The following is a 27,183-nucleotide window of genomic DNA, read 5'->3' as shown; positions in this document are numbered from 1 at the left end:
CAGAGCTGAGCCCCAGCACCCCCACAAGACGTAAATCCAGCTGTGCCCAGTGAGACATCCCCCCTGCAGGAAAAAGCCACCCTGTGCCACTCAGACAGTGAAGGTTTTTTAATAAATACCTTTTTTTTGCACAGAAATATACCTAGTTTTACAGAATACAAACTGCAGGGATAATGACCAAGCATCAAAGACAGAGGATGCAGAGTGCCCTTCTGTCTCCCTCTGGTCTTTTCCAGGCTCTGACCCCGACGCTCGCTGTCAGGTCTTCCCATAACCCTGATTTGCTAAGGCCGAAAGGCAGAGTAAAGGCCTGGGAGGGGACAGACAAGGTGCCAGCAGCTGCAAACCCCACATGTCCTGCCCCAGGAATGGCCACGCTGGGCAAGCCTCAGCTCTGGGCTGAGGGCACCCGCTGTGAGAGCATCGCTGGGACCGAGCGGGGTGCAGGCAGCCGATGGATGTACAATAGCCTTTCGGGGCTGGTGGAGAGACTGGTGCTGGGTTAAACACCGAGGAGTGGCAGTGCTGGGAGTTTCTGGGCTACTCCTGGGGGTTTGGTGAGCACAAGCCCCTTTTTAACCCATCAGACATGACTGAGAAAGGACAGCCCCACTGCTTGGACCCCAAAAGCAGCTGCCCAGGAAAACGGGACACTCTGGTCCCACAGCAAAGCACCTGGCTCTGCCCTGCCAGGGTAACCGTAACAGGGTTTGGCCCTACTACCAACCCACTGGCATTGCCGGGTCGCTGCATGATCAGTCAGCTCTCACCTCTGCAGCCACCTCTGTCAGCAGGCCCTCCACGCCATGGCCATGGCCACCAAGCACTCTACCCACCAGAGGGGCCTGGAGGAGAGTGGGGTCTCACATTCCCCTTTACCTGCTCTGGAGGACAAAGAGCCCCAAAGAAAGTGGCCAGGCAGGATGGAAAGGTTTGGGGTAGGGAGAGAGGAGGTTTGGCCTGTCCACAGGCTCTGTGCCAGCATCTCACCTCTGGGGCAGACACCAGACAGGCCACGCTGCAGGAAAAAGGAGCATCTCCACCACTTAAGGCCATGGGACCACCTTTGACTCGAAGTCAGAGATGACCCCATCAGCCAGCTCTGCCACAGCCAGACCTCCAGCTGCCCGGCATCCTGCAGGGGGAAAGTGGAGAGCATCAGGAAAAGGACCTGCTACTCCAAAGTCACTTACCTCATGTACAAGACCACCACGAGCCTTTCCAAAGGGATCTAGGAGATCAGAGAGCACCTCCCTGACTGCTCCTCCCTGATCTCCGGACAGTGAATATCGCTACAGGCACTGCATGATAGACCAGGCTCCCTACTCCCACCTGGCAGCAAATCCACAAAAGGAGGGCACTTTCTTCCCAAACACAGAGCATGGACACCAACTGTGAGGATGGACAGAAATTCACCACACCCCTTCTGCATCCCCAACTCCTAATCAGAGCCCTGAGCAGCAAAACAGGGCCCAGTGAGGACATGGGGTAAGGCTGAGCAGCACCCCAGGGAGGCAGTGAGGCTATTTAAATCATGGGAAATGTTATGTCTATTCGAGGGGGAAGTGAGGAAATCAAATGCACCATGGGGAGACCCCCACGTTAAGCCAGGAACAAGCTGCCGCTCTGCTCTGGCTGCTATAGCACTTCAGTGAGCGGGGTGTGAGTTGCAGGAGATGGCTGGCTGGCTCCAGAGCTATCCTGGCAGCCCAGCCTCACCCTGCTTGGGGACAGCTATTTTTGGTTAGGAGGGTAAGGCTATTGTGTGATGGCACCAGCTTATACAGGTGAGACGGGGTGCCGACTGGCACCTGAAGGGGGTCCCAGGCACGGCGAAGGGAGGGTGGGTGGGTGAGCGTGAGTGTGTGAAGAGGCAGGAGGGAGGCAGACCCGCTATTTGCCTGCGGCAGGGGCAGTGGCCACGATCTCTTCATACTTGGGCGGCGGGTCATTGTAGGAGACACTGGTCTCTTCACCACTGCTGCTCTCTGGGTGGCCCGTCACCTCTTCATAGGAAGGCGGAGGGGTAGCACTGGACAGTCTGGAGAGGACGGAGAGTGAATGCTCTGGTGGGTAAAGGGTGCCGTCTTGCTGGGGGGTGCCCCCAGCTCTGCCGTCTCCCGCCACCCGGTTGCTCGCTTCTCGCTGATACTGGGTTTCCCCTTGGCTTTGCGACCGCTCCCGGTACACCATGACCCTGGGGAGGCTGCGTCCCGTTCGGCTGGCCAGGTAACGGTTCTGGGCATAGGAAGGGCGGTGGCGGGTGGCCTTTTGAAGCTGGCACCTCCAGATGATGAAGAGGGCAATGACTATCAGAAGAGCCACTCCCAAGAGGGGCACCACCACGTACATAGCGTCTGAACGCTCCATGCTGTGCCCGGGGTCCTTGACAGAGTAGACAGAGTTGGTGTAGCCCTTCCAAAACTCCATCTGTGGCAGGAACAGAGAAGCAACCATCATGTGCTGCAGGTGGGACAAGTACCCCCTGACCACCATCAGCAATAATCGCTGCTCTCCCTAGGCCCACAAAAGAGGCAGTTTTTCAGCCGTCCTCCACCACTCTCACTGGAGCTGGCAGCATCTGAGGCGCTGTGGGAGCCAACACAAAAGATCCCTCAACACCCCTCAACAGTGGCCAACAGCTCCCACACCAAGCAGGGAGAAATTTGGCTAACACCAACCCCAGCCCGGAGAGTCGGGGACAACAGCACAAATGTCCCACACATGCCATGAGAGTGCCAGCTCGATCTGCAGCTGTGGGCAGGGTGGCAATACCAATGTAAGGGCATTGCCTGGGAAGGGAAAGCCGTGCTGGAAAGCAAGGCTACAGCATGCTGCCTGCAGACAGAAGAGGACAAAGCGAACAGCAGAGGCTGTTCCCCCTGCACTTTCCTTCTCTGTCCCCAGCTTGCTAAGGTGTAAACCCTCACACATCCACTGGGAAGCAGGGCAGGACAAACGCACCGTCTTCTCCTTGTTCTCGAACACTTCCTTGACCTCTTCATAGCTGCAGACCTCCTCGATGCACTCCCGCTCGATGGTGCCCTGCCGGATCTCCTCCAGGAAGCCATTGGCTCGGGTAAAGCGCTTCAGGACCGAGTGGGCATTCCTGGCCCCCAAGAACACTGCAACACACAAGGCAGAGACATGCTGAGCAGGGTCAACCCCACACTTGGCCTCTGCCCAGACAGGCTTTCCCACCTGGCTTCCCACAGGATTTTGGTGATAGAGGCATCCCAAACACCAAAAGCCCAGGGCTACAATCCAGTTAGCACAGCAGAATGCCCACTGAGGGAGAGCACACCAGAGGGGTGTAGGGCTCTTGGGGTCTGCCTGGAAACATACAGCACATGGAGCATCGAAGGATGGCCTTCTCAGCACGGCTGAGATGTTAGAGACATCAGAAGCAGCAGCTGCAGACCACACAGGGCAGCTGAAGAAGAGACAGAAGGCTCCAAAAATACTTGTTTTCAACCTCCTGGCCCTGATGGGATTTCACCTTGCTGCCCCTTTGCTGCAGAGCAAGGGAGATCCCACTGGGCAAGCAAGACCCCATGCAGAGCCAGGCCTCTCTGCCAAGACACAGGACGAGCACAGAGATGGACTCACAACGCATAGTGCATTGTGCATCATTCCACAGTCCCGCCACGCATCACCTCAGAGCCTCCTCTCTTGCTTCACACCTCCACAGCCCCCCAGGAGGAGAGCAGACAGCCTGCTGGAAGCTGGTGTCCCTGCTGCCAGCTGTTGTGGGGTCATGCAGGCTCAGGTGGCTTCAGGGACTCTGTTCAGGTCCCAGAGAAACCGCTGTGTCTTCTCCCAGGCCCAGGCCCAACAAGGGCAAACATCCCCAGCACACGGGGACAGCACAGGGGGTCAAGAGTCAGATACTGAAAGGGGCCTGAGCAACCTTTCCTCACATGGCATCACATTCTCATCCCTACTGCATTTTGGTGCAGAGGCCTCACAAACTCCCAAAGCCTGAGAGACTCTATGTTGCTCACATCAGATCTTCCCACAGAGCATGCAGTCAGGAAGCCAGACTGAACAGGAACATCTTCCTGCCTGCAAGAGACACAGCCCTTTCAAAGCCTCTCCCCCCATATTCTGCAGGAGGGAGACCTCCACGGGGTGCAGGGAGCAAGTACCTACCAGGACTTGCAGCAGCACAGGAGAGGCAAATGAGTTGTTGCCCAGAAAGCAGAAACTCCACACAAACCACAACCCTTCCAGGATCCAAACATCCCATGCAGCATTTCGTAAGAGAGTGTTTCCGAAATGCAGCTCAACACACTCAGCTGTAGGCTAGCACCATCTCTTCCCACCAAGCCACATAATTGTGCTGCTTCCCTTGAGGAAGATGAATCGGTTCAGCTGGCTGATCCGCAGAAATGTATTTACCTCCTTCACCCTCAGGCTCAGTCTTCCATTGGATCAACCAGATGAACCAACTCACACTGCAGCAACATCAACAGATGCAGGACAAGGAGGCAAGAGGACAGCCGGAGTCTCCCATTAGACCAGCTTGGCTGTAACACAGAAATACTCTTTCAAGAAGGAGCTTGGTGAAGATCAAACCTAACAGTGAAAAGCCACCAATTTCTTTCATTAGGAGCCTTTTACCAGAGAGACCGGCAGGTTTCCTTCTGCTTTACCTTACACGTACCCTGCTCCTAAAACAATACAGCAAGGTATTTGTGAGAGTATTTGTAAATATCAAGGTAGGTACAAGATCATGGCATAAGCGAGTACTACTGCGCTACACCATCCCGTGATGCTCTTTTTGTGCTCTGTAGGTGCATTTTCCCCCCGTGATTTATTAATGGCTTGCTTCAGTGAGAGTTTGCAGAGGGCTAAACCACTGAGGTGTGAATGAAGAGCAGCATGAATCATGTGAGTCAGAGACTTTCCCTCAGAATCAACTTTATTATGCAAACTTTTTTTTTTACAAGGACAACCAAAAAAGCATTTTCAAGAGGCACAGAAGGCATCCTGCAGGAGGGCAGGGATCAGCTTGCCTTGGCTTTCGCAGTTCAGGAGGGCTATGCTGGCTGGAGAGGGAGCAGGTTGGCAGGCTGACCTTCTCTTGAGCCTTTCCAGAATGAGACGAAATTTTACAAAGACACCATCCATTCCACAAATGTCCCATCCTTTGCTGGAGAATTCTGACCTTTGCATCCCGCCTTGATCAGGCCCTTGATCAGAGTATCAACTCTCCCCTCCTCAGCACTGGAGTCTGAGCCTCTTTCCAACTTCCTCAGCACACCTTGGAGCAACGAGCTTGGCTGCAGATCTCACTGTCAGGGTCTTCCATCCCTGTAGATACCAGTCACCCTGCTTTGCCGTGCTGAACTGGCCACTATGGTGGGAAATAAAAACAGACACACAGGCAGGCAGGTATCACGAGCAATGTCCTGACTGAAAGCATGCTGCAATGGAGGTGTGTGCCTCTCCCCACGTCCAATTTCCCTCAGGGACCTAGAAATGGCAGAAGAGCAGAAACTAAGTCACTGCCCCCTCTCCTCTTTTACACAGAAAGTGCAAAGAGCTCCCACGTGCCTGGGGACCAGAGCAGGAAAACCAATGGCCTTCAGAAAACAAGAGCCTTGCCAACTCTCATCTGCAGCCTGGATCCCCAACTGACACGAAGAGCAGACAGCTGAGCAGGTATTGTCCTCAAACCGCAGGGCAGAGGGGACTTCCCAAGGCCCAGCAGCCTCCGTACTGACCCCTTGTGCCTCTCCAAGTCTCCCCACACCAGCTGGAGAACCGGTGCTCAGGAGAGATCAGAGCTTTAGGCAGAGGGAAGGTTCACTGCATCCCTGCTGGCTTTCCTGAGGTGCTGCTGTGGCTGGCAGGCTTGGCCACACCACTACCCCACAGCTTTGCTGCCCGGCTTGTGGGGACACCCCCGGGGCTGCTTCTCTGCAGAATGACATGTGGCTGTTTCTGCAAGAGGGACAGCCAGGGCTGTACGCTGCCAGAACGCACATGATGGTGAGCATGCTGACCACCACATCCCCCTCCTGCACAGCAGGGTCACCACGAAGGCAACTGGTTGGTGGGGGACACTGCCACAACCAGTAAGTGCTGGTGAGCCAGCACCTGAGCTCTGGGAGAGAGAAAAGACAGCCGTGGAAGAAGGCAGGGATCCAGTCAGGTACCCTCCTCATTAACAGAAGATTAAAACTGCCTTTTAAAAACACTGTCTGAAGATCTCTGCTCCCTCACCCACCTAGCACAGCACAGATAATGAAAGAAGGCATACCTGTCATCCCTGGGGTCCTCCTCCTGCCCAGCGTGGCTACTGCCTCCACCTTCATAGCTGGCTCTGGCAACACCCCGAGCAAATCCCGAGATCTCAGCCAGATCTCTACATCTCCCCATTCACAACTGCCGTCTTCCTTGAGCTCCCATCACATCACTGCATGCAGCCTCTGCGCAGGCTGCCCAGAAGAGCAAGGAGGGAGGGTTGAGTCTAGCTCTTTACAGACCACACACCATCCTCCACCCTGCACCCTCGCCAGTCTCAGCCCAGCTTTAGCTGCTGGCCCCGAGCAGCCCCATCTGCCAGGCGCTCCTTCAGATGCCAAGACACAGCGAGCTCCCAGCAGGGCCAAGTTAGGCAGCTGCCCATCCACTGGGAACGCAGAGCCCCAGTGCCACCAGTCGCACAGGCTACAAGGCAGCACGGCCCCCAGGATGGGCAGCTCATGGGATGCCAGTCACGGGCCATGAAGAGCACCATTGCTAGATGTCAGCGCAGACCAGCAACCCCTGCAGAGGGGCCAGTCAGCCCAAAGAGCCTTGGTGAGGCCTGCCTTGCACAGCAAGCAACACACAAATAAAGAAATGCTGCAGCATATGGGGAGTCCTGGAAAAGTTGGCCCTTCTGCACCTCCTCTCAACTCCCACCTTGCACAGGGGAGAGAGAAGCACAAGTCAGGCCAGACCTCAGACCTCATCCAGGGATAACAGCTGATGGCATCTGCTCCCCACAGAGAGTAGCATCCCCCAAAAAGCACAGGCACCCCTTCCTTGAGAGGTGGCTGCCAAACATCCCCCTTCTCTCCTCCAGCACCACCGCCACCTCTCCGACTTGACTGGGGAACACTTACTTGCCATGCTGCCTCACTCGGCTACGGGGGGCTCCTGCCTACCTGCAGGGAAGAAAACAGGAGAGTCACTGACAGCTTAAATTTCACCCCCTGAAGCCCAAGACCTCCACCACCCAGGGTCGGATTCATGCAGAAAGCAGGGCACTGTCTGGTGGACCCACAACAGTTCCCAGCTAAGCGGTGCCTCTTCAGAGAGCCAAGAACTCACACTGCCTCCCTACTCATTGCATGGCCAGAGGGATTGGAGGGCCTCAGGGCACCCTCAGCTCTCTGAGAGTCTGGGGCAGGTCTCTGCCATACTTGTGCTGCACCACCCCAGGGAGGGCCAGGGCCCTGGCCAAGAAGCCCACAGGGCTGCAGACAAATGAAGTAGGAAGGGAAGAACTGGATGGAGAGTCCCCATATCTCATCAGCAGACAAGATAACCTGTGTGTCCAAAGCTGCTGGTAACAGCCTAGTGGTCCTCCCTTCCACAAGAGATTGATGGATACAGGTAAAGCAGTCATCCTGTTTTAAATCAACTTCACAGCCATGCCAGTTCTCACTTCTGCCCACAATCTACCCACAATCTGCAATAAACAGGGCCATACTGTTTTCTCCACTGCCATAAAGCTGACTACACAGCAGGAAAGAAAAGGATATGCATCTCCTAAAGGTTGTTGGGCCAAGCTAAGGGCAGCAGCAAGAGTGACAGAGCTCCCGGCACACCCAGGACAACAGCTCTCCAGCTGGAAAAGCACCTTTTGTGCTTCAAAGACAAAACTAAACTAAACTAAACTAAACCCCACAAGAGTGAAACAAAGCCCTGCAGAAGCAGAGTATATCCCTCCCTGCTTGCAGGAGGAGTTTCACTCATTTTTCACGCTTTGTCTTCTCCCTGTGCTCAATGCCCCACCGATCAGACTGTCCTGGGCAAACTCATCTCCTCTCGCCTTGTGTGACACCTTGCTGTGGCAAAGCCACAATTCTGTAAGGAGACAGAAGGGACGGGACTAACCAGCTCCTACACGAATTTATTGAGGATGGAGGAGCAAACGCAGTTAGAAACAGCAGGAACTAAACCACACGCTGATCTTAGGTCCAGGACTTCAGATATTCAGAGTTATCCCAAAAGCACTTGAATCTGCTCAGCTGGAGCAAGGTCAGGGACAGCACAGGGCCATTCATGGGGTCAGCGGGGCTAGAAACACATTTCTCATTTCACGTAAAAGGCAGGCATCCAGACACACAGAAGCGCTGATGCATGCCACCACAGCAGGCACCACCATACCTCACCAACAGCCACCTTCTCAGTAAATCTAGCAACTCTCCCTGCCAACATGAGGTCTACTGTGGTTTCTGGGGTTCCTGCACCAAAAGTGGCAAGAGGTCAAGCAAGCCTGGAGCCATCTCCAGAGGTAGAAAGCAGCTTCTTTCCAACAGTTTGCGAAACTCAGATTGCAAACCTCAGTCTGGGGTTTAAGCAGGAGTGAGGGAAAGCAGCAGAGCACCAGAATTACACAGGAGGGGTCTACCACCTCCTGCACCCCACAGCCCACACCAGGAGGCCTCTTCTCAAGAAACTGTGCACCCAACCCCGCTTCTTTGAGCTGTCCTGGGGGATGTGAGAGCAGCTGAGAGGCCCCCGGATCCGTGCATTCCCCCACAGGCTGCGTCAGCTCTAAGCAGGGACCACCTGACCTGCTTTTGTTGTCATCAGTTTTTATGGAGAGATCCAAACCCACAGGATAAAAGAACATACTGCACGGAAAACTTGCCACAGTTTCCACACAAAACCTCTGTATCACTCGTTATTACAGGCATTCTCCCCCTTTGATAGACAGGAGAACAGAGACGCAGAAATAAGCATATTCAAGACCAGACTTGTCAGGACCCCCAGCTCCATAACCCATGTCATACATCAGGCAACACATTTAATGCATCAGGAAGATTTTATCTTTAACTTTTTTCCAAGTATCCGTGCCAATGCACCCTGTGTCAGAGCTCAGAGATGGTTTATTACAGTGCAACAATAAGCCAGGTCTATGCAAGCCCAGAAGCACGAGTGATGCCTGCGAGAAGGGCAGACATCCCAGACGCTTATTTTTATTTCCACGCGCAAATCGCTAACCACCTCCTCCGGCTCCGATGAGCAGGAAAAGCTGGACCGCCGCACGCGCTGACGCCAAGGCGAGCAGCATCCCTCCTGCCTCCACACAGCCATGCAAGCCAAGAGAAGCCTGAAGCTGGAGGCTGACCTAGCAGACGCCCACCCAGTCCCGGTCCCCCCCTCCGGCTTCCCAACGCCTCCCAACACGCGTTCGCCTCCTCTATAAATACCCCATCGATAGGAGGTTGCTAAGGCAACCGTGAGGAGGCGCGAGGGATGCAGCCGTGAGAGTGAGGATGCTGCAGTCGCACATTTGTGTCTCCCCCGGGCTCCCCCCATCTCCGCCCCCGCTCCCGTCACCGATGCCAAAGGAGGAAATCGTGCTGGTAAAATATGATGCGCGCACGGTGCCAGCCCCGCAGACCTCGAGCAGACGTGGTGGGCACCCTGGGAGGCGGCACCTCCTCGCCAGGCTGGGGGGCACGGGTACGGGTCGGGGGGACCCACAGACACCAGTGACGTGCCATGGCGCGCAGGGAGGCTGCCGGCTCTCCTGGCACCACGTAGCCGCGGCTGCCAGCCGCTCAGCAGGATCCTAGCAGTATTTGGGGTTTTCCGTGCCAAGATCCACAGCGAGGAGAAGAGGCTGCACCGGCTCCGCTTGCCAGGGACCGCGGCGTCCCCGCGGGGTGCCAGGATGCCTCGCCCTCCCGAAACAGCCTTCGGACCCCACCCGACCCCACGCGGCCGGTCCTCGCACTGCTCCCAGCCAGCCTCCGCCTCGGCCCCTCCATCCCAGCACTAGCCCTGCCTTCCCCAAACCCAACTCCAAATTATTTCCATCACCCTCAGCTTCTAGTGTCACCCCACAGCAGGGTCCCCCCCAACTCACCTGCCCCATCACCCCAAATGTGAACTTGCCCAAGTGAGCGGGGCTTTCTAGTCCCGGACGAACCCCACCACCACAGCCCCTGCCCCTACCCCACCGACACACCCCACCTCCACGCTCTTCTCTTCCCCAAACGCCCGAAAACCCCTTGCCAGCTCCACGACCCCCGACTCCCACCTCCCCGGCCCCGGCCCCAGCCCCTTCCCTCTCGCCCCAGGACCCCATAACCGGCCCCACAGCTCCTGTCCCCCGCCCCATGACCTGCCGCCCCGCGACCCCCTCGCCCCATAACCCTCCCCACGGCTCCTAGTCCCCCTCGCCCCGTACCCCCGGCCGCGCCGCGCCGCGCCGCCCCGCCCGTACCTCATGGCCGCCTCGCGCCCCGCCGCAGCCGCTCCCTCCCGCTGGCGGGGAGGGGAAGGGGAAGGCCCCGCCCCCGCCCCGCCTCCTCCCGCCCCGGCACCGCCCCTCGGCCAATCGAGTCCCCCGCAGCCAGCGCGCACCGCCTTCCTCCTCCCGCGGCTGCAATAGAAAGGCGGAGCGGGGGCAGCGGGCGGGGCTACGCGCTCCTCCCCCAACCAGAGAGAGACTGGTAGCCAATGAGAGAGGGCTACGGCTGCCGGGAGGTGCCGCAGTGGCTGCTGGGAGTCGTAGTCCCCTGCCCGTTGCGGCGCAGCGCGGCGAGCGGCGGGCGGCGCTGCGGGGCCGGGCCGGCTGGAGCGCGGTCACCGCCGGACCCCGGGCGCGGCGGGCACGGCCCCGCGGCCACTGCGAGGGCCTGGGGCCGGGCCGCGGGCCGCGCCGCCCCTGAGGGCTGATGACCCCGGGCGGTGGGGTCTGTGCGCGCTGCCTGCCCACATGCTGCCTCCGGGGCAGGCATCTGCCTGCACTCCTTGGTGCCGCCGGGCCTGCCCTCGCTTGCTGCACCGTGCCCTCACGCCGGCCTGCCAGGGCTGCCTGCCTGCGGCGGGGGACCTGTTGCCACGTCCCCTGCCTCTTCCTTCTCTTCTTCTTCCTCCTCCTCTTCTTCCTCCTCTTCCTCCTTCTCCTCCTCGCTGCCTGAGTCCTCGTAGAGGCAGAGGGTGGCCTGCACCGGGAAGTTCTCCAGCAGCTTCTCCCCCACGCCGTACAGATAGTCAAAGGACTTGGACTTGGGCCAGAGGAGCCTGTGTAGGGAGACCCAGGGTGAGAGCCCCTGCCTGCCCCCTGCCCCCTGCCCTCAGGCCTGGCCGGGGCACCCAGCAGCAGGGGATGTACCTGACTGGGTGGTGGAAAAACGCCAGCGTTTTGTTAGGGCCGCCATCCCCCGCCGCCTCCGGAGTCCAAGCCTGAGGAGACACAGTCAGGTGGGACCTGCCCTGGGGCTCCTGCTGCCCCCTCTTCCTGGCATGGCAGCAGCGGGGTGCACGGGACCCCAGTTGGCAGCAAGGGCAGGGACCTTTCTCTCCCGTTGGCAGGGGTGATGCCCCACAGACCTGGCAGACCTCTGCATGGTCAGCCTGCCCTGAAGCTGGCTTCTCCCCCCTCCCTGCCCCTGGGTTTAGGTCCTCGTGCCCCTGCAAAGGAAGCTGGCATCTACCCCCTTCCCCAGCAGGCTTTTTGCCAGCATAATCTCCCCTCCCCGTGCTCAAAAGCTCATGCCCAGGCGTCCCGCTAACCCCCTGAGGAATGTCTGCCAGGCCTGGGAACAGGCGGCCCTTTCAGGTCCCTGCGGCGTGGCTGTGCTGGCCTTGGCTGCCTGGGGGGGTCTGCCTGGCCCTGCCCCGGCGAGGCTGCATGGCTTGTGGGGCAGAGGGGTGATGCACCAGGGGAGGTGGGCACAGTTTTGCCATGCAACAGTGCCAGGGGTGAAGGAGTCTGGGGCGAGAGGCTGGTTTTCTGCCAAACACGGACCCCAACCCCCAGTGGAAAACTGGGGGGGACCCAGCAGGGAGCGTAAAACTCACAGTGTCCGTGTGCTCCCTCCGCCACCTGGTTCCCTCCTCTACTCCGGGCAGCCACGGTCTCCAGAGAGGCTGGGATCTAGGTGTGGAGAGCAGGTTCAGCGCGAGGGCTGCCCACCCTGGCCCACTCCCCCCTTGCCTTGCTCCCCCCCACCGCAGCTACGCACCCCCAGCCCCACAGTTTTACCCGCCCGGCTCAGCCCCTGCCTGGGTGTGTGGCTGAGGTGCCGGGCACATGCGGGTTGCACCTGTACCGCCTTGGCCTCAGTGCTCCTCGCCCTGCTCCAGCCCCCCCCCCCAGCCCCCCTGGGAGCCCGCCAGCATTGCTCCCTGGGCTCTGCACCCTCTCTCCCGCCCGCAGCTGCCAGGATCAGAGGGGTCCCCATCAGAGCGGGGAGCCACACAGCCTTCACCCGAATCCAGCTGAAGCCTTCCCCATCCCACCTCCCGCACGTGCCCTGCCCTCCCCGCCCTCCCCAGTCCCCCCAGGCTGCGCAGCACCCAGGTACCTTTCCCCTTGCTCCAGCCCCGGGGCTGGGCAAGCACTGGCCACAGGCACCCGGAGCCCGTGGGGAGCCAGGCCACAGGCAGCAGCTTCCATGGTCGCAGGCAACGGTGTCCCCTCTGATGCTGCAGACCCCTGGTGAGGACACCTTTATAGCCCTGCCCTGGCTGGTGACTCAAATTCTCTGGGGCAGGGGCAACGGCAGGGAAATGAGGGACTAGGGGTGCGGGGACAGCCGTCCCCGGGGTGTGAAATTTGTCCCAGTTGTGTAAACAGAGGGTCATGGAGAGGCTGGGGGTGGATGGGCTGCAATCTCTGGTGGAAAAGCAAAACACAGAAGGGAAAAGTTAGACACCATTTGTGAGAAAATCCCCAGGGGGAACAGGGGAGGGCAGAGACTATTAACAAGGGTGATTAAGTGCTCTTTGTATCCATTTGCATAAGGGAGGGGGTGTGTGGGGGATGGATGGGGAGTGCTGGGGCAGCAGGATGGGCATGGGATGGGGACAGTGCAATGGCCATGAGATGGGACAGCCTGATGGGCATGCCACAGGGTCAGTGTGGTGGGCTTGTGATGGGGACAGCGCAATGGGCATGATGAGGACTGTGTGATGGGCGTGCCCTGGGGACAGGGTGATGGGCATGACGAGGACAGCATGATGGGCATGTGATGGGGACAGTGTGATGGGCTGCAGTGGTGGCAAGCACAGAGCAACCAGGAAGCAGGTGGTGGGATGCTCAAGAGAGGACAGGGAGGGAAGATGGACGGCAGGGGTGGACCCCAGGTGCAGGCAGGGCAACAGTCCTGCTCAGGCATCCACGGCCCATGCTCGGATCGCCCTGTTCCCACACTGCCAACACAGTGGGGAGAGCATGTGCTTGCCCGTGGTCCCTGCTCTCTGCTTTGGCTTTTTGAGATGTGGACCATACCGGGAGGTACAGAAAACCTTGTCAGTACGAGGGTGCAAGGCTCACACCCCCCCACCCCCAGCACTGCCACACATCCCGTCCCTGCCCACTGCTCCTGCCCGAGCACTCAAGGCTGGCAGACAGGTCACCTCCTGCTCCCAGGAGGGTTTCAATTTGGGACAAGGAAAGAAAATAGCAAATGGTCCCTGCTGTAGCTCTGCTATCAGCATCCAAACACCCCTGTCAAAACGCTGGCCAGACTGTGCTCAGCTCTGAGCACAATTTGTCACCAGGGGCCCTCCCTGCCCCTCTCCATCTGCAGCAGCCGGCAAGCAGGAGGGGGCACGGGGCCAGTGCAGCCCTCATTACCGTCTCCATTTGCTCCTCATTTGGGCCAGGAGTCTTACAACAACAAACCCCGTGGAGGACAAGCAGGACCAGGAGGAGCGAACTGAAAGCCCAAGATCACCCTGCGGGAAAGGGGAGTTCAACCTGCTGGCGTTTCACTGCCCCTCCAACCCCAGCATGGGCGACACAGCCCGAAGCGGACACATGGGCAGTGGCACACAGTCACCCGCCAGTCACCAAGGCTGGCCAGAAAGGTGACAGCAAGCCACAGACCTGAGACACTTCGGCAAACCTACCCTGATAGGCAACAAGCAAAACGAGGCATCCCAGCTCCCCAATCCTTCCCGACGCCGAAAGGGTTTAATTCTGATCTGCAGTAAGCCTCTGATCCAGGCTGAGATTTGCAGGTAGATTTTGCAAAGCCGTAGCTAAACAGTTCGCAGCCCCTGATCCCCTGGGCTGGGGCCCTGGGCGCTCACCCTGCCCCGACCAGCCACCTCCAGTCCTGGGTGACCCTCGGCTGTGGCCACCCTCAGTCCTGCACTGCGTCTCCAGCCACCTCCGTAAGTACCACAGAGCTCCGGCATGAACCCTCCCAATGCCTTTTTGCTGGCACCCCAAGCACCCCAGGTGTTTCTTTTGCAGCAACACCCCTGAGACAGAGTGGGAGGTCTTGGTTAGTGCACAGGAAAGGAGACAGAAAGTTGGGAAAATTTGGTACCAAGCATTTGAAGAGCCAGTGGGGGGACAGGGAGAGGAGCGAAGGCACTGGGCAGTGGGGGGCACTCTCAGCCAGGAGCGTTCCCAGGGAGAGAGGCCGCCGGCCACAGTGTCGGTGTGGTGTGGCATGGGCGCAGTCCGGTTTCGCAAGATGCCACAGGAGGGGGAATTTTGAAACAAGGCAGAGGGAAAACAAACCACCCCACTCTACTGCCTCTGCCAAACCCCCCACCCACACGCAGGGCTGCGGGCAGGAGATGGCATCAGCAGAAAAACCCCTGCTGACGGCAGCGACCATGAGCTGCACCCCAGTGTGCTCACCCCACCGGGGTCACCCTGCTCAGCAGGGGCACTCCAGGGAAGCATCCCTGAGGCGCTGCCAGCGTGCTTTGCCGTGATGTAATTCTGCCCTCCGTGGACCTCCAGGCTCTCCTGGGGATGCAGGCGTGGCTGTCACATGCATCCCTCTCCACCGTTGTCCCCAGCAGCACGGAAAGGCTGATAGCCATGGTTCAATCTCAGGTGGGCGCATCCCGTTGTCCCACCAGAGCCTTGGCAGCTTGGGGTGGGTGGTGGGTGGCTGCTAATGTCTTGGGTGAGCCCCACACAGACGGGGACCAGGCACAATCCCACTTCCTCAGCTGGGGGAGCCTCAGGGCCACCATCTGAAATCGCCTCTGGCAGGTCCCAAATAACATGGCGCAGCTGTAGCTTTTTGGCTTCCTTGGCTTGAGCCATGACAGAAGACAAGGGACGCCCAGGAAGGCAGTGGGCACTTTCCCCCTGCCAGCAACTGACTCTCCATCCCTGCCCATGGCCCCGGCACAAGGGAGGGCTTTGGCGTCCTTCCCGGGCAGCACTGCTCTGCCTCTGAAGTCTGGCTGAGGAGATAGCGGAGGTGAAAGGGCACTTGGCGCTCCTCCACAGGCTTGGGTCAATCGTTAATCGGGGAGGGATTGCTTTCCACTCTTGCAGGTAACCTCTCCTCCCACCGGCTCCCACCCACGCACCAGTGCCCGCACAAAACCAGCACCCCCAGGAGTGGGGTGGAGCTGCAGCACAGTGAGCAGAGCTGCCAGCAGGGCCATGGGAAGGTAAGCGTGCGGGAGCGAGCCGGGCGAGAAGCCGTGAGCCCCGGGGAGGTGACAGCCAGCCCCCACCATGGTGTCCATGGGGCTCCAGCTGCTGGGCTACACCGTGGCCTTCCTGGGCTACATCGGCACGCTGACGGCCACACTGCTGCCCAGCTGGAAGACCAGCTCCTACATCGGCTCCAGCATTGTGACGGCCGTGAGCTTCACCAAGGGGCTGTGGATGGAGTGTGCCACATACAGCACAGGCATCACCCAGTGCGACATCTACAGCTCCCTGCTCAACCTGCCCGCTGATGTCCAGGCGGCCCAAGCCCTGATGGTGAGCTCCTGTGCCATCTCCTCCCTCGCCTGCCTCCTCACCGTCGTGGGTATGAGGTGCACCATCTTCAGCCAGGGCTCACCGGGCAAGGACCGGGTGGCAGTGGCAGGTGGCGCAGTCTTCATCCTCGGGGGGCTGCTCTGCTTCATCCCACTGGTGTGGAACATCCATGTGGTGCTGCGGGATTTCCACAACCCTGTCCTCCCCGACAGCATGAAGTTTGAGCTCGGGGAGGCACTTTACCTGGGCATCATCTCCTCCCTCCTCTCTCTCGTTGGCGGCTTCATCCTCTGCACCTCCTGCCCTGCCCGGGACCCAACAGCCACCTACGCAAGCACCTACCAGCCCCGACTGCTGGCGGGCAAGAGCCCCCGGCCCTCCGTCAGCCAGACACAGAAGACCAAGAGTGAGGTCAACTCCTACAACCTGACAGGATACGTGTAGCGGCTGCGGGTGGGAACTGGGCTGGCACCTCTCCCAGCATCCGGGCTGGCACCGAGGGAGTATGGTAAGAGGAGAGGACACGGCGGCATCTCCCATGCTCAGCCCTCTTGCTTGCAGGCTTGGGGAGTTTGACCCCCCTCTCTCCCCAGGGATCCCAAGAGCCTTGCGACTGCTCAGACATCCCAGCTGGTGGCTTACATCAGCGAAGGACCATGAATCCAGCTTCTGTTCCCTCCTCCATGCTGCCAGCCCACAGGCAGCCCCTGGCACAGTGGGACCACAGCCCACAAGCCCCAGCGAGCCTGCCTGGATGGCAATGGGTGGGCTTGTGCCCCCAGGGATGAGCCCGCTGGCTGTGGATGCATCACAGGGAGGTCAGGGTGTCCACATGGGTCCAGAGTCACCGCTGGGGGTGTTGAGTACTGGTTGCAAATAAATCGCAATAAATCTGTGTTTTTAGCCAAGGCTGTAGCTGAGCTTTCGTCTGGCACCAAGTGGCCCTGGCAGCTCCCCCGGCAGGGTGGGCTGTGGTGGGGGCTGTGCTCGCCTGCCTGGCGGGTCCATAGTGCAGAGGGCACCCCTAGCCCTTGCTCTGCCCTGTCTGTGCCCCCCACCCCGTGGCTTTGCCACCCAAGAGCCCAGGCAGGTGGGAACGCTGTCTGGGGGAGGGGGTCACTCCCCTGCATGGGACAAACGTCCCTGGGCACTGCACTGGGAGGTTGCCATGTGCCGCCACTGTGAGGGTGCCAGCAGGGGCAAGCATGGTTCCCTGGAGGCTAACGGCAGGCAACGCTCTCCCCTAGCCCTGCTCGCTTCTACGGGTACAGGTATCACTGGGACCGGGGTGCCCAGAGGGGGATTCGCTGCCCCCGGGTGCATGTGGCATGTCAAGGTCCCCAAGCAGTGGGGAGAGCCCAGCATCACCGCATCTCCATCCTAGGATGCTGTGAGCACCAGCACCCAGGAGGCAACATGGTCCCGAGCACCCAAGGCAGCTGCTGGCCATGGCAGAGGCTGAGCCCCCCAACAGCTGCAGAGGGGTCTCGCAGGTGGGTTCTGAGTCCAGGGATTCTTGCAGGGGCTGTTTTGGGAGGAAAAATGCCACCAGTGAGACATTGGTAAGCCACGAGGGATGGGCAGGCAGGGGCCAAGACTGCTCCACGTGACCCTTTGGCACCAGCAGGACACTCTGCGTGGTTGCAGCCCCGCTCAGTAGCAGAAGTGTGACAGCTCGCACAGGCTGCCGGTGGCACCGGGGGATGCCGGGAGAGTGCCAGGGCATGGCAGGAGGAGAGGAGGTGCAGACAGCCCGGCCCTGCAGCCCACCAAAGAGCAAGTACATTTTAACTACAGTGCCTCCTCTGACATCCCACCGCAGGAGGCAAAATAACCTCTGCGCTGCTGTGCCACAGCACAGGGCCACCCAGAGACCCCCTTGCCCTGGCTTGCTGTCCCCCAGGGAGCAGGAGGCTTTAGTCTACCTGCTGGCCCCTCATAAAGCAATTTAGATTAAGTCCCAGAGAGGAGGAGACCATGTTCCCCACTCAGACGTCACCACTGTTACCCTTGTACCAGGGAAATCATGTTTGCCATGGGGTTAACACACTCCTGATAACGGCGAGTCACACTTTCTCCCCTCCTCACCAAGCAAGGGGCCACCTAGGGACCCATTCCCAGGGTGATGCTTGCTGGAGGGGACCAGGGTGGATTTCAAGGCAAAGGCCAGTCACCCCCTTTCCATGGCCAAGGGACAAAGCGCCACCTCAGCCCCAGGCCAGCTGAGTTACTTATTGCTGCCCTGGGGAAAAGAGAACCCTGGGTGCAGAGGATGGAAAGCGTGCAAGGGGCTTAGCCTGGCGGCTGCAGCCATCCAGGAGATGCCACGAGTTCACTTAAGTCCTTCAGCCGTAAATGTTTTGTTTCTGGGCAGCTGATGCAGAGAGGAGGCAAGAAAATAGTTGGTACAGGAGGTTGCGCCTCCAAAGAGGAGAAATTCCTGCGTCCTCGCCCCTTGCCTCCCACCCTGGGCTTCGGGGCCAGACAGCGTTCCCTGTGTCTGTGGGCAGGGGCTCCGCTAATTAAACAAAGGGGCATTTGAAACACTCAATTCAGAGTTTGATTGTTGCTGGATTTATTAACACTTTAATTCAAGCAGCAGAAGGGAAGATTTCTGGTTTTAGAGGAGTCAGCTTTTGCACGGCTTCCCCCCGAAGGAGAGAGGCAGCCAGCACAGGCAAGGGCAGGCAGAGCAAGGAGTCTGGGTACAGATACACCCGTGGTTTGGACAGACGAGTGCAGGGCAGAGGCACTGCAAGGGGCTCCAACACCCCCAACACCCCCTTGGGTTTCTTTCTCACCTGTGCAACGCCAGACCCCTGTCCCATGGGAGCAGCGTGCCGGCTTCAGCTGCAGCATAGCAGGAGAAGAGCTGACGAGCATCACACTGAAAAGGGGGCGAGCATTTCCCCAGCCCCCCATGCCTCCAGCCCTGCCAAGGGGGAGCCCCTGCATTAAGCAAGGTGGGCTCAGGGAGGGGAAGGTTTCTCCCCTCCAGCTTTCCTGGCCTTTAACTTGAACACAGCCAAAGACGTGAAACTTGGCTACAGGGCAAGGCAGGTTGAAAAGGACTTTCCACTTCTTTACCAGCAGGAACAGAGGACAGGGAAGGGAAGGACACGGAGCGCACAAGTGTGGTGGCAGTGGTTATCTCTGCCTCGCACAATAGCCACGTTCCCCGTTATCGATAAGCCAGGTCCTTGAGGGCAGGCTGGATGCAGCCCAGCCCAGGGCCAGAGAGGACGGGAGCCCAGACTGCCCCAGTAGCCAGCTCTGCCGACAGCGAGCGTGAGTGAAGCGATGGAGCCGAGCCAGCCCCTCAGGTCGCCTCTTGCCCCTCACCAGCTCAGCGGGAAAAGCTGAGGGTGCTCCAGGTATTCCCACAGGAAAGCCATGGAGGAGCACGGCCTCAGCTCAGGACAGGAGTGGGATGTGAGGGGGACAGGCAGCCACAGGGGAAAGCAGAGGAGGGGTGAGAAGAGGGGTGAGGAATGGCTCCCTCCTCCAAGCTCCCGGGCTGGAGCCCTCGCCTTGCAGGATGGCATGGTGGAGCAGGGAGCCTTGCAGCCCCTTGCTGGAGCGCCAGGCTGCAATGACTAATCCCCCATCATAAGGAAATGAGTCCTCCCCCTTTCTTCTTCTTGCTCTGGATGGTGCCTCAGATGAAGAAATGGGGCAATAAAATACTAACATGCCCTTATCTTCAGAAGCAATAGAGGCACTATAAACACCCAGCACACCCAAATCCACAGCTGGACCTGGGCCAGGGGCTGCAACCTCATCGGATGGTCGTGAGAAACATGCAAAAAGTCCCGACTTCTTCCAAAGAGGGAATGACACATGCTCGTCACCAAGGCCTTTGCAGCCAGCCCTTGCCCACCAGGCACCCCTACCCACAGCACCCCTGGCAATGCCCTGGCCAAAGCACCCTCCTGCTTCCCTGGCCCAGCAGTGCCCAGCCGCTGCCCTGTGCAAGCAGAGCCTCTTCTCATGCAGAACACTGGGTAGGGATGCCCAGGGGGCCGAAGGGGACAGGTCTGTCCCAGACCAGGCCAGATCCCATGCCTCCTGCCTCCCTGGAGCCCTCCAGGCAAGCAGAGCTTAGCACCTTCTGGCATCCCTGACCTGCCTGTCGTTCCTGCCTAGCACAGCTGACCTGAAGCAGCAGCAAATAATCCATGCACACCGAGTATCAGGCCAGGTGCTAGGAGAGCCTGTCTCTGCCCGCAGCCCCCAGGAAGTGCTCAGATAGGGGAGGCAGGAGGAGGAAGAAAATTCAGGCCAAGTTCCTGATGGGCTGAGGCACTTGGAAAGGGCCTCCACATTCCTCCACTCTCCTCCCAGCTGTGGCACACTCCCAGCTGCCTCCCGCACCATGCTGGAACCTCCCGACCCCTCGGCAAGCCAGAGCTGGCATGGAAGAGGACAAACTCTTCCTACCCATGGTGTTACAGCAGCCTTTTCAGGAGCAGCAGAGGATGTGCTATTGAGAGGCTGCTCTCAGGCACTTCAAATCCTGACTCCTGGGCTGGGCTAAGCAACAGCTCAAGTCATGGACTGTGCTGGTGGGAATGGGAGATGCACTGCCCCCCCCCCCCCCCCAGCCATGCCCCAGGCCCCACCTGATGTCCCCGCTGGCGGCCACGCTCTAGCCTGGGAAACAGCCTCATGGTTTCACCTCAGGGCATCTATGATGTTCAGCTGTCAATTGCACTCACACTTTACCTCCAAAGGCTTCCTGCCCTCCCTTGGGGATGGCCCCGTCTGGAGTTAACACAGCCAGGACACTGTCACAAGACCATTGGTGCCTGGCTCTTCTGGTTTTAATGGGAGATGTTGCAATGGAGGTGAGGGGTAGTGAGAAACCAGCTCCTCTTCGGAAAACACCTTCAGTCAGAGGAAAAGCCTGTCCACAAACTCATGGCTTTCTATAGCCTCCTGGAACAGACCTGCTTAAAGGTGCTTTAAAGGATCTTTTGGTCTTTAAAGAAAGGTATGAGGGAAACAGGGCAGAATGAACGCCATGGCACCGCAGCGGACAGAGACCTTTGGGTGCATCAGAGGAGATTGCTAGAAAGTACCTTCCTGGCTGGGTTTGAACAACAGCTGGGATATCTATCAGGAGAGTTATAAAAAGTGTTTATCTCGGAAAATCATATGTGTGAAGAGGACACAGAGGTTTGATCTTCCAAGCATTACATTAACATCACAATCGGATTTCTCCATAATTTGAGTCTAATCTATGCTACAGGAGCTTCAGGTTAGCGATCCCAGCAAACCTAGCATACATGCAATCTGTAGCAGGGAGAGCAGGCTTTATCAGTAGAACCTGCACCTATTCAGCAAGCAAAATAAGCTTTATCAGCAAGACACACTTTTATAGTGGTGTAATCATAAGCTCTTCCAGGGATTTTACAGAAATATCAGTGAAAACAGACTCCATCTCTAGCCAAAATCTGCCCTGGAGAACTGGCCTAGAGAATTGAAGAGAAATTGTCCTGCAGCCGCAGCAGCTCCACTGCCAATTGAAGGTTAAATAGCACTGCGCTGCACAGAAGAGATGAAGACCAGCAGATCCCAAACACCTTTACATGGACAAACTGAGCTGCAGCCACATTCGCCAGTCTGCAGAGTCGTCCCAAGCAATCCAGTCTACCAGCCTGTCATCTCCATGCTTGGGGTACACTTGGGGACACCAACATTTTGGCAGCTGCTAACCCAGGCTCATACCTAGAAGACACTCAGACCCCAGACACAGCCGAGCCCCTCCAAGCTCTCTGCTATGTGCTAGGAGTCTGGAAGAAACAACAGGTCACCCCGTAAGCAGAGAAACCAGGGAGGTTTCACCAGCTCTGAGGTTGCCTCTTATCTCCGCTCTGGATTTCAGAGGAAAGGTGTGCTTTGATGAAGCTTTTCCCACCCTGGAGAACTAATCTTTCCTCAAGGCAGGTGCCTTTTTTCACAGAACTTACAACACCCTCTATTTCTGGGATGTCCAGCCTGCTAAAAAAGGCTAAAACCAGGACAAGACCCACGTCACAAACAGCGTGATTGCTTTGAACTCACTTTCCTAGAACAGCTGCCTCTTTAGGTTTCTCAGGTCGCTGGAGCAAAGTCCCACACCACAGGCTATACCTGGCAGGTGCTCCCAAGATTGCTCCAACAGATGCATTTTCATTACCCAAATTTTTAGCCATTTCCTTTTCAGGGGGGTGGGAGCAATTCTAGCCTTTAGTATTTTCCAAGGTGTAGAGAAGTCCAGGGAATCTGCAGGCATTACAGAGCTAAGGGCAGACTGCAGCCACCACCAGCTCCACGACCATGATGCTCCTGTGCCCTTTGAGCTATTCCAGTACACTTTTACAGGAGCAAGGGCACTTCCCTTTGCCTTTGGATTTTCCCCCAGCTGCAGCAGAGGCCAGGCACCGCATCTCACAGACTGTGGGTAGGCAAGGAGGCAATTAACCTCTGATCTTCCCCACGACTGAATGCTTCCTCATTAGCCTTCTGCTCTTCCCAACCCACCTTTATTTTAATGGTGTTTCCAGATTGCCAGCTGGCAGATCATTTCACCCCAGGTCCGGCCGCTGGCCTGTGCAAGGCTACTCTCTCCATCTCCATGCAGGCAGAGGAGGCACAGGCTGGCAGGTAAGAGACAGCAGATGGAAAATACAATTAGCTCCTTGTTTTCAAGGTGAAGAGAGCAAGCCCTTCGAGACCAGGGACATTCCTCAGCAAGGGGAAGGACCTTGCTGCTGCAAAGCAAAGCCCCTGGAAAGGGAAAGTGGCTCCCAGCACAAAGTCCCCATAGCTCAGCCCCAGGGAGCAAGACATGAAGGCGGCTGCCAGGGGCAAGACTTCAGCAAGATGTTAGCAGGCTGCCAGGAGCCTGCTAACACACATTAAATTTCCACCTCCCTAGGCAGAGCTGGCTACAGGAGACCTGTCCCTGCAGATGATGTCCCAGGGCCTGCTCACAAACAAGGGTCTTGCTGTGAGTTATGACCTCCGTCCCAAAACCAAAACGTCCCCTCTCCCAGATGTGCTAGGGTGACTAGCATCCCACGTAAGCCCCATGGGCTGATTTCTGGCTTGTAAGTCTGCCATTGAAAATAGGTAAGTTTTACCACACAGGTCACAGGCAGATGCAGCTAATCCACCCAACTTCAGTACTTCTGGCTGAGTGAAAGCCTCAGGGGAAAAAAAGGGAATAACCAGGGCAAAACACACTGTAAAGGCATCCCAGTCTTGCAAGAAGACACAAGTTTATCCCCAGTTCTCCCTGAGCGCAGCTACCCTTTCCCATGGGAGATCTTCGTAAAGCAGAGGGAGGCTGCCCACAAAATACAGCGCTAAAGCTCCCAGCTCACCGGTGGGATGAAGAGAGCTGCACCACCCGTGGCAGCGTGAGCTGAGGGGAAAAGTGGCACTGCTCTTCCCTGGCTCTTTGCACCAACTGCCTGCTCCTGCACACCTCACGCACAATGCCAGAAAGCAAGGGCAGGACAGGCTGGGTTTCCCCCCCACACCTTGCCAGGGCTGCCAGCTACAGCCCCAGGACTTCATGGGGCACAGCACGGTACTGACAGGGAGGACTTGGGGAGCTCTGGGAGGAGAAAGCTTTGCCAAGCAGTCTTATCTTTGAGATGCTTTTCTGACCTCCTCACCTGCAATAAGTATTTATCTTCACTACACAACTTAATCCCCCCAAACTACTATGGCATCAGCCTTCTGGCATGGGCACTGTTGAGCGAGCTTTGAAAGATGCAGGGGAGAAGTGCCAAGTTTCAAAACCAGGTACTTTGATACCAGCTTATCTAAGGAAAATTAATAGCTGCACTGTTTGCCAAGTTACATCCATTTAGGGAATGCTCCATCACAGAAATGATTTGTGTGTTATTTCTTTACACTAAGGAAAACAAATCAGCTCAAGAAATGTCAAAAGACCCACATATTGCTGTCAGGAGCATATTTTTTGCCTTGCTGGTAATGCAAGACACAGAGGTGAGAGTATGAAGCCTGCTAACTGTTCACAAGCTGCTAAACGCTTCCATAGGCTCACAGATCTCTGCCAACTGATGCTTGCATCAAAGCTGCCCTTTGCTCACCACTTCCTCATTCAGCAAAGCCCATTCCTATCACTAATGCCTGAGCATCTGTTTTCTGTACATCATGCAAACACATACTCCTTTCCCTGAGTGGCAGAAATTAACCAGGAGGAGCTCTGAGTTGTGCAGGATCTGCCACGGCTCCCTCCCGGAGATGGGGTCTAGCCCAAGGGCCCCACACGTGACATGACAAACATTGGGGATGTCTGTGGATAATCTTCTAAAAAAATAAGGTCAAGTAGTATTAGGGATAAAATTCAGATCCCAGAGCTAGTTATAATGGGATGGAAAAAACAAGATGCAAAGTATCACAGCAGCAGCAGCTAAGATTACTAGCTCAACACGTATGTGCTGTGAAGAGCATTGAGATCAAGCCTGAAGGAGGTGTGGACATTTCCTGCTTTTAGAAGCAGCTTTGGAGAAGAAAATAAAAGTCTGTCTCTTCCTCTGCCCAGGGTAGATGCTTCAAAGGATGACTGGCTTTTGGGATAAAACTTCCTAACATGATCAGAAGCATGACAGCTCCCCAAGATCACTGGCTATTTTGCACCTCAGAAACCATATTTCATGCAACCATAAAAACTCATACCAGTTTCCCAAGCATTGTGAAAGGAAACTTTGACTCATTGGGATATCTTGGTGCAGATTCAATCTCCTCAACAGCGCTATCGAAAATTAAATGCAATGGGGGCGTAGTCTTGTGGTTTGAGGACCAGCTGGCAAGATGTCAAAAGCAAAAAACCAAACATGAATGGATATAAGAAATGCTACTTTCAAACCATGAATGGAGAGAGATAAGGGAGCTACCTTCAAGCTCAAGTGTTACCACCCCCAGTACTGACCTGAAAACACAGTAAACACAATCTGAAAATGTCAAGAGAGGTCACAGAAACAGCTCTGAGATCTAGAAACAGGAGCTGGAAACGAAACAGGATTCAACCAGACAGGAAATCAGGAATAGTAGACACAGAGACAGCACCTACAGACTACAGAAAAAACACAGTTGTATAGACACGTCCTTTCTGTCTCCACTAGCAACAGTGAAAGTAACTTATGCGGTAATGTGTGTAAGTCCAGCCATGGGGGAAAGGACGTGGCAAAGTCCTTACCACGCAGGATGGGGCACTCTCTGTCCACATAGCTGTGTTGCTCAACTCTGACTTTCAGGCAACACATATTACAGATGTTTGGTGATACCACCTAAGCCACTGGTTTCTGTCACATGGTCTCATGCCTTTCCAGGATAAATGAAGTGTTTGAGTCAAAGCAGCAATGCTGTGCTAGCCACCCACGCACCCTCTCATCCATACCCACCATCTGGGCAAGAGAACACACTTCAGAAGGGACAGCGAATGAATGACTGTAAGGGGGGTTTCTCCTCAGCTCCTTTAAGCCAGTAATTTTATACCTGTAGGAAACAATGTTTGATTCAGGAAGCTTCAGAGCTGGAAATAAGTATAGGCTTGAACTATACTGAAGTATATGCACTTGCCCTTGTCCTTAGTTTCTTCCCATGAACCATGCTGGAGGCAGGACAGGGAGCTGCAGGATCCTTTGGTCTGAGTGCAATAGTTCCCATGTCATGTCTGGCTGCTCTCAAGTCCCACGTCTTCCTCCAAACACCCTGTTGTCCTTGACATTTCCCAGGTTAAAAGGATGGTCATGCTGCTGGTTAAAGAAGAGTCTAAGAAAATAAGCCTAAAAAGAAAGTTTAAAGGCAAAGCTCCCACGCAGGACAGCATCTGTTGAAAGCCACGCTAGCCCAGAGCCTTGCAGCAGATCTGACTGCAAGCCCCAGCGTCACCGTACCACTGACTGTTCCCATAGCTACACGGGAAGATAAATTTAGTTCAAGGAACCTTGTGTTGCTACATTATTTAACAAACAAACAGATGCACTCAAGAGAAAAACACAGGCAGGGACCCAGTTTAGCTGCTGCGTGGGCTGATCAGACCTATGGACTCAAGACTGCTTCCTGGAATGAAAGGGCCCAAATCCTGAACCTCAGCACCATGCTGCTCTAGCCCAAGCCAGTCAGCTGTGTTAGTCACAAGACTCCAGCATGGCCAAAGAGGAGTGCCTGGGCTGCACTCTCCTGGGATGCTTCTTGCACCAGGAGCCAGGCAGCCACCACCAGGGTCGCCCTGCCTCTCTGCTACTCAACCCAGACTGCTAAGGAGTGCAGCAAAGAGGCCGTTGGGGGTGTCTCCTGGCCAGGCACACCCCAGCCTCGCTGTGCTCAGAGCCATGCCCATGCTGCAGTCCCCTCTGCTCACGTGACCTCTGGGTTCCCACTGCCTGAGGAACCCTAGCCCTCAGCAATGGGGAGCAGAAGAGCCATGCCAGTCCTGCAAGACCAGAGGAGAACACCCTGCCCCACCAAAATGATGACCTAGAGCACAAGCAAAGAAACCAGGGTTTTATTAATGATCATGTGCAAAAGGCACAGTGGCAGGAGAGAGGGGACTACTCCAACATGAAGTTTGTCTCCTCCAGTATGGTCTGCAAGATCTCGTCCACCTGATCCGACTCAAAGTTAATATCCTGGAGCTCCAAGTGAGGGAGGATGAATGAGAGAAGCCAGCTCACATTCATACACAGGTTCTTAAGTTTCTCCATAACACTGTGGGCAAGAGGGCAAAAGCCAAGAGGAGAGTCAGTGGCAAGAGCCTAGATCGGATACCTCCCATCACACACCCAGCTGCTATCCCCCTTCCTACAAGGAGTACCATGTGCACTGGGGTTCCTTGCTCCATCCCATTCTTATCTCCATTACAGACCCAACACTGTGCAAGGGATCCAGCAACAAGGTGCCACAGTATAAGACAGACACAGTATGGACAAAGCACCTTTCTGTAGGGCATCTTTGAAGCCAGATCGATTATTTTGATTCATCTGGTGATTCCACCTCCTCACAACAGCAGGATCCTCACTTATAACCCAGTTACCTATACAGCAGGGTGATGGATACCAGGGAAGCGGTGTCCTATGGAAATAGCAGCCCACAATGACTCGTGCCCTCTCCCCCCACCTTAGCAATGACAGGGACTGCCAACCAGCCAACCCACAGCTCTGACCTCTTCATGTCTTCTTTCTCTGGGGCCCTGCAGGAAAGCTGTGCCTCCCTCCACACCCCTAAGT

The 27,183-nt window shown here is 56.8% G+C and overlaps 3 protein-coding genes and 1 long non-coding RNA gene across 5 annotated transcripts; 1 reads left to right on the top strand and 3 right to left on the bottom strand.

Annotated features, from left to right (window-relative positions):
• Positions 1-137: 137 nt before the first annotated feature.
• Positions 138-3,616, bottom strand: PRRG3 (proline rich and Gla domain 3). The gene is made up of 4 exons (XM_072877375.1): positions 3,610-3,616; positions 2,965-3,125; positions 1,937-2,430; positions 138-1,135 (listed from the first exon to the last, which is right to left on the bottom strand). Exons 1-4 carry the CDS (start codon positions 3,614-3,616, stop codon positions 1,093-1,095), a joined length of 705 nt encoding a protein of 234 aa, XP_072733476.1. The 3' UTR covers positions 138-1,092.
• A 1,296-nt stretch (positions 3,617-4,912) lies between these two features.
• On the bottom strand, positions 4,913-10,546 carry LOC140658660 (uncharacterized). 2 transcript variants are annotated; one of them, XR_012044807.1, is made up of 4 exons: positions 10,460-10,546; positions 7,119-7,160; positions 6,269-6,446; positions 4,913-5,478 (listed from the first exon to the last, which is right to left on the bottom strand). It is a non-coding gene; the product is annotated as an uncharacterized lncRNA (long non-coding RNA). The 2 variants fall into 2 exon arrangements; XR_012044808.1 differs by having other exon boundaries at positions 4,913-5,359.
• Positions 10,547-10,941: 395 nt separating this feature from the next.
• On the bottom strand, positions 10,942-12,640 carry RIPPLY1 (ripply transcriptional repressor 1). The gene is made up of 4 exons (XM_072877374.1): positions 12,549-12,640; positions 12,043-12,118; positions 11,354-11,424; positions 10,942-11,262 (listed from the first exon to the last, which is right to left on the bottom strand). Exons 1-4 carry the CDS (start codon positions 12,638-12,640, stop codon positions 11,031-11,033), a joined length of 471 nt encoding a protein of 156 aa, XP_072733475.1. The 3' UTR covers positions 10,942-11,030.
• Positions 12,641-15,024: 2,384 nt separating this feature from the next.
• CLDN2 (claudin 2) lies at positions 15,025-16,779 on the top strand. The gene is made up of 2 exons (XM_072877167.1): positions 15,025-15,043; positions 15,497-16,779. Exon 2 carries the CDS (start codon positions 15,683-15,685, stop codon positions 16,376-16,378), a length of 696 nt encoding a protein of 231 aa, XP_072733268.1. The 5' UTR covers positions 15,025-15,043; positions 15,497-15,682; the 3' UTR covers positions 16,379-16,779.
• Positions 16,780-27,183: the final 10,404 nt, after the last annotated feature.

The sequence above is a fragment of the Ciconia boyciana genome, chromosome 12 (genome assembly GCF_034638445.1).
Source record: "Ciconia boyciana chromosome 12, ASM3463844v1, whole genome shotgun sequence".
Lineage (NCBI taxonomy): Eukaryota > Metazoa > Chordata > Aves > Ciconiiformes > Ciconiidae > Ciconia > Ciconia boyciana.
Note: the sequence above shows the minus strand (reverse complement) of the source record. Positions and strands in the feature narration are given on the sequence as shown.